This window comes from Hemiscyllium ocellatum, chromosome 42 (genome assembly GCF_020745735.1).
Source record: "Hemiscyllium ocellatum isolate sHemOce1 chromosome 42, sHemOce1.pat.X.cur, whole genome shotgun sequence".
NCBI lineage: Eukaryota > Metazoa > Chordata > Chondrichthyes > Orectolobiformes > Hemiscylliidae > Hemiscyllium > Hemiscyllium ocellatum.
Window position 1 is genome coordinate 29,485,509 of NC_083442.1, and position 12,908 is coordinate 29,498,416.

Sequence of the window (12,908 nt, forward strand, 5' to 3'; positions counted from 1 at the left end):
TGTTTCAGCCGGAACAGTGTGCTACAGTCAGGGATACACAGGCAGATACAGGGAGGTGACAGCCCTTTGGTATTATTGCTTGATTACTAACCCAGGGACTCAGGTAATGTTCGGGGACTGTGTTCAAATCCCACCATGACAGATGGTGAAATATGAATTCAATAAAGAATTTGGAATCTTAATTTAAGGGTCTAATTCCTAATTCATATCTAATGACCGTGAAATGATTGTTGGGAAAACCCATCTGGTTCACTAATGTCCATTAAGGAAGGAAACTGCTGCCCTTACTGGGTCTGGCCTTCATGTGACCCCAGACCCACAGCAATGTGGTTGACTCTTAACTCTCCCCTGACCAATTAGGATTGGGCATTAAATGTTGGCCCAGCCAACAATGCCCACATCCCGTGGGTGAATTAAATAAAAAGTTCATTCTTTGTTGGAAGTGACCAAAAGCAGTAATCCTGTTATCACTTCCAAGTGTCAACCCTGACATTCCCCTGTATACCTGGGTCTGTGTTGCACCACACTACGCCCATTCATGACTGGAAACTCTCTGCTTTGCGCTAGCCCTTTCTGAAATTAAACCCTTCCATCATATTACTTCCAGGGAAAGGGCAACATTTGCATTTGTGTTGCATCATTTGTGCCCACACAACATTCCAAAACACTGTGCACCCAGTTCAGAAGTGTAGCGATTGTTCTTGCATAGGAAGCGTTTGCGGCAATTTGTACACAGCAAGTTCCCACAAAATAACAAGGCAAATCGTCAGATCTTGATGTTTTGGTGACTGTGGTTGAGGGATAGCTATGGGTCAGGGCACCAGAGAGAGCTCCCCGGCTGTTTCTCAGATCACAGAATCCCTACAGTGTGGAAGCAGGCCATTCAGCCCATACCCAGCCTCCAAAGAACATCTCACCCAGATCCACCCTATCCCTGTAACCTTGTATTTCCCATGGCTAACCCACCTAGCCTGCGCACTATGGGGAATTTAGCATGACCAATCCATCTAACGTGCACAGCTTTGGACTGTGGGAGGAAACCAGAGCACTGAGAGGAAACCCACGCAGACACAGGGAGAATGTGCAAACTCCACATAGAAGCTGGAATCAAACCTGGGTCCCTGGCACGATGAGGCAGCAGTGCTAACCACTGAGCCACAATGACACCCTAGCACAGAGTGTTTTTCCACCCACCTGTATCAACTCGACGTGGTAATGATGGAACATCTGCAAGTAGGCAACAGGAATGCAGTAACTAGTCAACAGCTCCTTTGTTTTGCTGTCTGCAATGTCCAGAATCACCACTGTGAAGAGATGAGGGAAAACAGAATAAGAGAATAGGCTGGATTTTCAGTCACACAACTGATGGTGGTTTCCAAAACGGGAGTGTTGACAATTCTGCGCTACCAACTGACGATCCTGGTCTGCCAATCTATGCCCACCTCTTAAATTTTTACAGCAAGCCAGCTTCCAGGGAGGGTTGTGCCCATCAGAATAGACACTAAGGTCAATTAAGGTGCTAGTTCATGGCATTAAGCGCGCATGCGCGCACACACACACACACACACACACACACACACACACACACACACACACACACACACACACACAGTCTGGTATTCTCCATCTTCTTGAGGCTGATGTCCAGAAGGTGAATGGAAGTAGTGTCCCAGTGGATTTTTTTGGGCATGGAATGGCCTTGTTTTGATCTAAAAAAAGCCCGAATCAAACTGGCACCTCAAGTGGCAGAGTGGCACAGTTCTGTCTACAGGCGACACTGTGTCTTTGGACAGGACCACCAACGATGAGCTATCCTCCCAGTGTCCCACCTTCTACAACAGTACCCACCCTTCTCAGCCTTGGGCATCTCCACTGCCCTTCCAGCTGCCCACACCTTTAAACTGTATGCAGCTCCTGGAGGCTGCTTCTTAATTGCTTATTTTTGAGGTGTACATTTCAGATCTCTTCCAAATGTACATTCAAACAAATGGGCAAGGAGCACAACGGCTCACAGCACCAGGGACCCAGGTTCGATTCCAGCCTCGGGCAGCTGTCTGTGTGGAGTTTGCACGTTCTACCCGTATCTGCGTACGTTTCCTCCCACAATCCAAAAATATGCAGGTCAGGTGGATTGACCATGCTAAATTGCCCCATAGGGATGTGCAGGATAGGTGGGTTAGTCATGGGGAATGCTGGATTACATGGGACAGGGTGGGATGCTCTTTGGACAGTTACCCCTCGCTCTATCTTTTATGAAGTAAGAGAGAGCAGATAGAATGGGATATGATTTCTGTACAGAGGTTACGAGCTGGGATTTTTTAAGCCACATCACGTACTGTTCACAATTAGAGATTATGCTATCAGTAACAAACCATAACAAGACACTGTCTGCATGTTTAGCTCCAAATATCAGTTGACTAGTGGCTAAAGAATAGAGAGAGAGCTACTTGGAATTTCTTGACAATCGAACAGAAAATCTTGTGCAAAGTTCTAAGCACTAGTTCAGACATTTTGCAATTGCAGGAATGTTTTTACAGTTCTTGTAGATAAACCTGGTGCATGCTCTTCCTCAAGAAGCAGAGTCCTTGAATGTTTCAAAAGCAAAGGTAGATACAGTGTTGGTACAGCGAGTGGGTCAAGGATATGAAGGGCAGGCAAGAATGTGGAGTTGAGGTACAATCAATTCAGCCATGCCAGTGCAGGTTTGAGGGGCCAAATGGCCTACTCCTACTCATCACAGAATCCCTGCAGTATGGAAGCAGACCATTCCACCCATCACATCATACTGACCCTCCGAAGAGCATCCACTCACACCCAATCCTATAAACCTGCATTTCCCAAGGCTAATCCACCTAGCCTATACATCCCTGGACATCATGGACAATTTCCCATGGTCAATCCACCTAACCTGCATATCTTTGAAATGTGGGAGAAAAGCAGAACACCCAGAGGAAACCCACACAGACAACATGCAAACTCCACACCATCACCCAAGGGTGGAATCGAACCTGGGTCCCTAGCACCGTGAGGCAGCACTGCCACCCATGAACATAGTCAGTGAGCATTTTTAAAGTGAAGGTAAGGAAGATTTTTGTCAGGCAAGGGAATCGAAAACCTGAAGGGGAAAATGATTAGAAACGAGTAATACTGAAAATGGGTGTACTAGTCTTATGGGTTCTCCATTTTAACATATACAAGACGACTCAGACGAGTCTGTCTCATTCACCAGCTTTTACTGTTTTCTCCTTTTGGGACCTTATCGGAGGTCGGGTGGCAATACAAAAGACAAACAGATTAGCCCATGGAATGATAGAGAGAGACAAAAAAAGCCTGCAGATGCTGGAATCCAAAGTAGACAAACAGGAGGTTGCAAGAGCCAGGCAGCATCAGGAGGTGTATAACCCACCTTCTGCAGGAGGGTTATTCCCGAAACGATGGAATGGCGGGGCAGCCTCAATGGGGTGAGTGGCGTACTCATACTCCAATTTTGTCTGTTTTTATGTCCATCCCCGGGCAAGCCTAATGCGGGGAGGGGGCACTGGTCAGGCATTTAATCAGGTGAGAGGTGACAGTCAGGGAGCCCAGCATGGTCAGGTTCCCCCGGGGTGAGATCCACAGCGGTAAGGCCTGTGGACTGCACCCAGTTTGCCTGCTGTCAAATGAAGCCCCTAATGGCAATCTCACCAGCGCCCATTGGCATCATCTGACGAAGGGGCAGCACTCCAAAAGCTGATGATTTCCAATAAACCTGGGTGACTTCTGAGATGACACCCCCTGGCCCCCACAACTCCCCTGTCAAGTCCCCTAAGAATCTTGAATTTTTCAGAAAGGTCACTTCTCATTCTCCTAAACTCTAATGAGCAAAAGCTCAACGTTATGGTCAGTAATTTCAAATTTTTGTGCTTTTTTTTGGCTGGATTTACTTTTAATGGGCTTAATTCAAGCCTTAAGATCATTTCCAGTTGCCTGAAAAACAGAAAATGGGATTTTCATGAAAGCGGTGAAATATGTTTCACCAAATAAATGGACTGTCCTATAAAATCTGATTGAAGATTTGTAGCTCGGGTATCCGTTGTTGTTCTGATGATGTTCCCTAGCCAGGGAACGAAACGTTTGCAGCAAAAACTTCCAGCTCGGCGAGCAGAACCACAACAAAGGACTGTCCTATTTTTCCCCTCTTTGTGCAACCTCTGGATTTGTTGAAGAGAAAAGCTAATTTCCCTTTGACACCGAAGACTTTGATCGAGTCTGGTGGGCATCAACATTGTTTCAAAAAGACTCCGAGGTCAGTACAAAGACCCCTCTTTCCTTAGGGTGGTTTAACTGTTCAACTTGACCCTAAGATCCTGATGAAGGGCTCTGGCCCGAAACGTCGAATTTCCTGTTCCTTGGATGCTGCCTAACCTGCTGTTCTTTAACCAGCAACACATTTTCAGCTCTGATCTCCAGCATCTGCACACCTCACTTTTTACCCTAAGATTGACTCTGCCGTTACTGTGCATTCTGAACGCTGCCAAGAGATTGCTGCATGCAATGTGGGTTGAAGACTGGGAGCAGGTGGATTTTGAAGGGGAGGCAATGGATAGAGTATTATTGCTGGACTGTTAATTCAGAGAGTCAGGTAAAGTTCTGAGGATCTGGGTTCAAATCCTACCACAGCAGATGGCGGAATCTGAATTCAACGGAAATCTGTAATTAAAAGTTTAATGAGAACCATAAATTGATTGCTGGGGAAAAAAAAACTGGTTCACTAAACGTCCTTTAGGGAAGGAAACTGCTTCCTTATCTACCTGGCCTACATGTGACTCCAAACCCACAGTAATTTGGTTGACTCCTAAATGCCCTCTGTGCAATTAGGGATGGGCAATAAATGCTGACCCAGCCAGCAACACCCTCATCCCATGAATAAAAAAGAAACAATATTGGAGGTTGTTTCAAAGGGTGAGAGTGAACAGCTGTAATTAATGCACTCTTGAGATTGTTAAGGGGCCTCTCAGTTCCCAAGTACAATGTTCAATTCGTTTTCCCATGAGCCCAAGCAGAGTGTGCATGTCAGCACATAGTTCTCTATGTATTGAGAACTATTGTATACGGACTTCAGGCCAATACCACACAGAAGTCTAAACATAAATGGACTGTCCTTTTCCGCGCGCTCTCTGGCTGGGCATCCTCTGGAGTTACTGAAGAGGAATGATCATTTTCCTGCAACCATTTTCCAGTGATCATTTCACTTGAGCAACTGTACGATGATATCATGGAGTTGCTTCCCACAGGGCATAAATAGCACAGTGTGGGCGGAGTTAATTACACAGAAAGTAGTGGATTAAAGATGGAACATCATTATGGTTCAGGGGATCAGCCACTTAACAATGTAAGATCAGATACTGGAATCTTTCAGATTACTATATATAGTTGTACATAATAGTAACATACAATAAATAGAGTTCCACACAAACCTAAACCTGCCTTTTTTTCAATCAATCTGTCCTGAACATAAACTCTCAGAAGCCTTATAACAAAAAGATCCTTGAAAGAAATCTGTGGGCACTAATTCGCCACTAATGTGATTGCTCAAACTGACCCTGTAATGCAAAGTCACTGACCATCGCCCTCCATCTCCAAAAAGGCTGCCACCTACTGGCACCAGGCAGCTCCTGCCTCCTGGTGATGCTCTTGGTACCTCTGATTGGTTTTACACATGTATATGAGTACATACTGATTGATTTTTCTCAGAGAAATTCAGAGTTGACAGCAGTTTTTAAGTGGACAACAGATTTCATTTACAAAGCTTTTAAAATATCACTGCAATCACAAAACGTGTGCTTGTATGTTTATCCCAGTCCTAGATTTTCAGCAACTTCTGTTGCCTAGTCTCTGAGTGTACAGCCAGATGTAACTAATCAGGTTCAGTGAGTATCAATTGTAAACAGACTCTCATAATCAAACACAGAATAACTGAACACAATGCTGGTCTTGCCTCATGGCCAATGAGGCCATTTGTACCCAGGCGTTGTGTAGCGAGAGTGACACAGCTTGGTACTCTATTGCCTCTCATCTCCCTCCTTAAGGTACAATCCCAGGCATCACAACATGTACTCCCTGCTGTGCATAACCTGGGAACATTTAATGCTGATACTGATTGGAAGGAGCAAAAGTTGCAATTAGCCATCACTGACATCCATCACGCTAATGAACTCAAAAGCCTCAAAAGAATAAAAACAATCAGAACACAAGGCTGATTTGCATAACTTATACTCGACCTTTCACAGGCAACTCAGAAATAGACAGCTGCCAAAATCCATGTCATTCATAGCTCTGAACATCGGGCAGAAAAAGGTCATCTCCAGTCAGTCCATAACAAGGATTGAGACAAAACTGAATAAGAACAAGCAAGGAGGTGATGGCATAGCGACATTATCTCAACATTGTTACTCCAGAGAGCAAGGTCATCATCTGGGGACCTGGGTTTGATCCTGCAACAGCAGATGATGGAATTTGCATTCAAATTTTTTTAAAATCTGGAATTAAGGCTCTCATGTTGCTAATTGTTGGAAAAACCAATCTGTCCTTTAAAAAAGGAAAGTACCATCCTTACCTGGTCTGACCTACACGTGACTCCATACCCAAAGCAATGTGGTTGACTCTCAACAGCCCTCTGGGTAATAAATATCATGAGTAATAAATGCTGGCTTAGCCGGCAATGTTCATACCCTGTGAATGAACTTAAAAAAGCAACCTAAATTAGTTAAATTACCCACGAACAGAATTTGTTGTTCTGTGCCCTTTCCCTGGCACCTTTGTGTAACTATTCTGCCACAGGCTAGTCCAGTAGCTTATGGTCACATGACAATCAATGCTAAAATGTCAAAGTCACATGTTCACACATTGAAGTCACGCTCCCAGGCTGCTGTCGATGCCTGACACAGCCTTAACAGCACTAATCCAGGACAACGGGTGTGTTCGTGCTTCCTCCAACTGGGAGCTAAGGAGGGGAACAGGTTAGAAACTCCCCCAGTATTGGCTTGATCCACAGCCTCCATTCCCTGGCAAGGTGGTAGAGGCAAGTTCAACTGAGGTGTGCAAGAGGGCATTGGATGGAAGTGATGTACAGGGATATGGGGAGTAGGGGATAGAATGGATGCAAGTACAAAGGGCAGAACGTGCTATAATAATTCTGTGATTCTCGACCACCCAGAAGGATGAAGGCAGCAGCTGCATGAGAATGCCACCTACTGCAAGTGCCCCTGCTAGGGCGTCATCATCAGAGTGGCACTGGCCATTCAGTCTTTGTGCCTGGGTCAAAATGCTTAACCTTGCTCCCCAGTAGTACTGACCCAACTGTACCCAGGCTTACCACCACCTTCTCCAGGCCAATGGGGAATAGGCCATATATGGTGACCTGGTCAGTGATAGCCACGTCCCGCGAACACATCGGCGGGTGTTTTTTTCAAATCAAAAGTGCAAGTCAAAATTCAAAAAGAGCCGACAAAGGAGAACACTTCACGACGTCAGAAGTGCACAGATTGAGCCAGCCATGGTACCCACAGATGCCAGTCAATGGTGGTGAGCAGGAGGGAGAAGGGAAAACAACAATTGACTCATTGTCAGGCGCAGCCATGCCGAAACACCAGAATTAAGCAACAGCTGGTCCTACCCGGGGAAGAGAGGATCAGCTGAGATTAGCAGGCTGACTTGGTGACTGAAATGTAGCCACACGTAAACAACTCAACTCTCTCTCTACTCATGTGTGAGTTCAGCTCAAGCCATGGGCCAGGTGCTAAGCACAGACTGCTATTTAAACCATTTTTCCCTGTGTTTTGTATTATCTCATTACCAATATGGGTCAGTGAACACATACACAAACACACACACATATGCACGTATAGACACATGCATTCTTGTGCACTGACACACATACACACACACATGCATATGCATACAGGCACGCACATACACAAGCGTGTGTATACATGTGCACTGACACACATATACACACACATGTCCTGACACACACACACACGGACATGCATACGTACGCACTGACACATACATACACACGTGCATGCGCGCATAGACACACACAGGATGAATATTCAGTTTCTGTAACTGACAGAAAGATTTCCAACACTGTTCCCATTCACATAGTGCAATTATTGCCTTGAATTGATTGCTGTGAGCTCCACCTCTTTCCCTACAAAGACAATCACAACACGCTATTTCAGCCAGAGGTGATTGGCCACTCAATGTACCCAATTAAATTGGACAAAACCCAGAGGAAAGGAAGGGTCCCAGATTCAATCCAGTGCCCAGCACTAGCTGGTGTCAGTCAAATGGGCACTGTAGCCAATCTCAGATGTTGAGGACATGTTTCTATCCTTAATGACTCCCTGACTTTTCCATTATACTCCCCATTTTAAAAGAAAATGAAGTAAAGGCGGCCCCCAGGTTTGCAAAGGTGTTCCTGAGACCATGTGGGGGTCAATGAGTACACAAGTCCATTTGTATTCAACTCAATTTGTACACAAATCAGAACACAATGGAGGATAAGGTAAAGGAGCCATTTGTAAATACTGGAAATGTTTATATTTTGGATCTATAAAATTACACCCCTCTATAGTTTCTCATCCATAAACTGGACGTACGTAAATAGGAGCCACTCTGTACTTTCATTTGAATCCACACAACCCAAACTTCACAAGGGACCTGTTTGTACTTTAATGCTGTTCAGAGAAGATTCATGTAGCTGATTCCTGGGTTTGCCTCCGGAGGAGAGGTTGAGCAGGTCGTCACCTTTACTCATTGGCATTTAGAAGTGACTTTATTGAAATGTGAGATTCTGAGGGGTTTGACAGGGTGGATGCTGGAAGGAAGTTTCCTCTTGTGAGGGAATCTCCCACCAGTGGGAGCAGTTTCACAAACTTGTGTCTCCCATTTCAGACAGCAATGAGGAAGAACTCTTTTTCTCTCAACTGATGGTTAGTGTTTTTGATTCTCTTTCTCAGAGAGCAGTGGAGGCTGGGTTATTGAATATATTTGATTTTTGATTGACAAGTGAGTGGAGACATATGGGTAGCAGACAGGAAAGTAGGTTTGAGGACACAGTCAGACCAGCCATGATCTTATCGCTTGACGGCGCAAAACTGAGGCGTTGAATGCTCCAGATCCTAATGATCGTAATGGAGAGGTTTAAAGGCAGGGAAAGGGGAAAGGATGCTGGAATGCTGGGAATAATAGACAATCAATCAATCAGTCAGTCAGCCCTTGTCAAAGGGAAAGGAAGATGTAAATCTCTCTCTCTCTCTCCCTCGCTCTTGTCCAGATTTCAACAGAGTTGCTGTGCAGTTCCAGCATCTTCTGACCAAAAGCAAAGTGCCATTTGACAACCATGGCCGACAGGTTTCTGAGACTGGAGAATGCTGTTTACCTCACAACACAGCACACAGATTCCATGAGCTGACCTTTCATGAGCTTTGTGGCTTTAATATTCTCCAGCGTGGAAGAACTGTGGTACGGTCAATGAGCAGTTACGAGTAATTTGGCTCCCCCCACCCCCCATCTCAATAACCATGCTGTGCACATAACAGCAGTCGCTTCCCTGTTTCGCTCTGACTGTCATTAAATCGGAGACAGAGTGATTTTGTCATTGAGCAGCGTATAATCACACTGCCAGCTTCACCTATGCTCCCCTCATAATTAGCCGTCAGAACACAAAACCTCCTTTCCTCTTCACAAATCGGAGTATTTTCAGATGAATAAATGTCTTTAGCTGCAATCAGTTGTCGGGCACTAAGTGCTCCCATCATGTTCTGCCGACAGTTGCATAATGCGCTGATTATGAAGGGAATACGCTGGTGTGATGCTCCCTCCCAACCACCACCCCCACCACCCCACACTACCACTACCAACCCCAAAACTGCCAAATTAAACACCGTCTGTCTCAGAAGAGAGCAAACCTAACTCTCCCCAAAGCCAGTACCACAGAAGTCTTACGGCACACTGATAGAGGCCACCTGACCCATCATGCCTGTACTGGCCCTCTGAATGAACATCACTGAGGGGCATAGATAGGAGTGAATAGCCAAGGTCTTTACCCCAGGGTAAGGGAGTCCAAAACTAGAAGCCTGAGGTTTAAGGTGAGAGGGGAAAGATATAAAAGGGACCTAAGGGGCAACTTTTTCACGCAGAGGATGGTGTGTGTATGGAATGAGCTGCCAGAGGAAATGATGGAGGCTGGACATTGACAACATTTAAAAGGCATCTGGATGGGTATATGAATAGGAAGGGTTTAGAGGGATATGGGCCAAGTGCTGGAAAATGGGACTGGATTAGGTCAGGATATCTGGTTGGCATGGACAGGTTGGAGCAAAGGTTCTGTTTCAATGCTGTACATCTCTCTGGCTCAGTCCCTGTGCCAATCTCTCACTTTTCCCCCTGAACCACATAATCATTCAAAGCCCAAGCCAGAGATGGCACTGTGGAGGGTCAGACCTGTGACTCCAAGCCACAAGTTTGGTCTCAATTCCCATCTCCCGACACTCGTGCACAATGTCTAGGTTGACAGGGTGAATCTGTTCGGATTATATTCGCTGGAGTTCAGAATGAGGGCGATCTCGTAGAAACTCATAAACTTCTGACAAGGCTGGGAGAAAGTGAGGACTGCAGATGCTGGAGATCAGAGCTGAAAATGTGTTGCTGGAAAAGCGCAGCAGGTCAGGCAGCATCCAAGGAACAGGAGAATTGACGTTTCGGGCATAAGCCCTTCTTCAGGAATGAGGAAGGTGTGCCAAGCAGGCTAAGATAAAAGGTAGGGAGGAGGGACTTGGGGGAGGGGCGTTGGGAATGCGATAGGTGAAGGAGGTTAAGGTGAGAGTGATAGGCCAGAGAGGGGGTGAGGTCGGAGTGGTCAGGAGGAAGATTGCAGGTCAAGAAGGCGGTGCTGAGTCCGAGGTTTGGGACTGAGATAAGGTGGGGGGGGGCGGGAAATGAGGAAGCTGAAGAAATCTGCATTCATCCCTTGTGGTTGGAGGGTTCCTAGGCGGAAGATGAGGCGCTCTTCCTCCAGGCGTGTTGCCATGGTCTGGCAATGGAGGAGTCCAAGGACCTGCATGTCCTTCGCGGAGTGGGAGGGGGAGTTAAAGTGTTCAGCCACGGGGTGGTTGGGTTGGTTGGTGCGGGTGTCCCAGAGATGTTCTCTGAAACATTCCGCAAGGAGGCGGCCTGTCTCCCCAATATAGAGGAGGCCACATCGAGTGCAGCGGATGCAGTAAATGATGTGTGTGGAGGTGCAGGTGAATTTGTGATGGATATAGAAGGATCCCTTGGGGCCTTGGAGGGAAGTGGAGGGGAGGTGTGGGCGCAAGTTTTGCATTTCTTGCGGTTGCAGGGGAAGGTGCCGGGAGTGGAGATTGGGTTGGTGGGGGGTGTGGGCCTGACGAGGGAGTCGCAGAGGGAGTGGTCTTTCAGGAACACCAGAACCGACCAACTCCCACAGCTACCTAGATTACACCTCCTCCCACCCTGCCCCCTGTAAAAACGCTGTCCCATATTCCCAATTCCTTTGCCCCCGCCGCATCTGTTCCCAGGAGGACCAATTCCAATATCGAACAACCCAGAAGGCCTCCTTCTTCAAAGACCGCAACTTCCCCTCAGACGTGGTTGACGATGCTCTCCACCGCATCTCCTCCACTTCCCACTCCTCCGCCCTTGAACCCCGCCCCTCCAATTGCCACCAGGACAGAACCCCACTGGTCCTCACCTTCCACCCCACCAACCTCCAGATACACTGTATCATCCTTCGTCATTTCCGCCACCTCCAAACAGACCCCACCAACAAGGATATATTTCCCTCCCTTCCCCTATCAGTGTTCCGGAAAGACCACTCCCTCCGTGACTCCCTCGTCAATCCACACCCCCCACCAACCCAACCTCCACTCCCGGCACCTTCCCCTGCAACCGCAAGAAATGCAAAACTTGCACCTACACGTCCTCCCCTCAATTCCTTCCAAGGCCCCAATCTTCTTTCTGACCTCTCTGCCCCCAATCCCTCTCCGTCTATCACCCTCACCTTAACTTCCTTCCACTTATCGCATTCCCAACATCCCTCCCCCCTACCTTTTATCTTAGCCCACTTGGCACACCTTCCTCATTCCTGAAGAAGGGCTTATGCCCGAAACGTCGATTCTCCTGCTCCTTGGATACTGCCTGACCTGCTGCACTTTTCTGACAAGACTAGACAGGGTAGAAGCAGGAAGGATATTCTTGGTGGCAAAGGAATCCAGAACCAGAGGTCACGGTCTGAGGACATAGAGTAAAACATTTAGGGCTGTGATGAGTTATAAAATTAGACTGAGCCTTCTTTCACTAGAGTAAAGGAGGTTGAGGGTGACCTTATAGAGGTTTATAAAATCATGAGAGGCAGGGATAAGGTGAATAGCAAAGGTCTCTCCACTAAGGTGGGCAAGTTCAAAACTAGGGGGCACATTTTTATTCTAGGGCGGCACGGTGGCACAGTGGTTAGCACTGCTGTCTCACAGCACCAGAGTCCCGGGTTCACTTCCCGACTCAGGCGACTGACTCTGTGGAGTTTGCACGTTCTCCCCGTGTCTGCGTGGGTTTCCTCTGGGTGCTCCGGTTTCCTCCCACAGTCCAAAGATGTGCGGGTCAGGTGAATTGCCCGTAGTGTTAGGTAAGGGGTAAATGTAGGGGTATGGGTGGGTTGCGCTTCGGCGGGTCGCTGTGGACTTGTTGGGCCAAAGGGCCTGTTTCCACACTGTAAGTAATCTAATCTAATCTAAGTAGAGAGGAGAAAGATTTAAAAAGGACAGGGGACGCAACTATTTAACACAGAGAGTGGCTGGCATGCGGAACGAACTGCCAGAGGAAGTGATGGATGCAGGTACAGTTACAAT

General features: G+C 47.0%; 1 protein-coding gene across 1 annotated transcript in view; it reads right to left on the bottom strand.

Annotated features, from left to right (window-relative positions):
* Positions 1-12,908, bottom strand: part of ccdc33 (coiled-coil domain containing 33) — a 271,296-nt gene that overhangs the window by 161,283 nt on the left and 97,105 nt on the right. Inside the window, exon 6 of the mRNA XM_060853677.1 lies at positions 1,195-1,304. Coding sequence (XP_060709660.1) covers positions 1,195-1,304 — 110 coding nt within the window. The remainder of the gene's footprint in view (positions 1-1,194; positions 1,305-12,908) is intronic.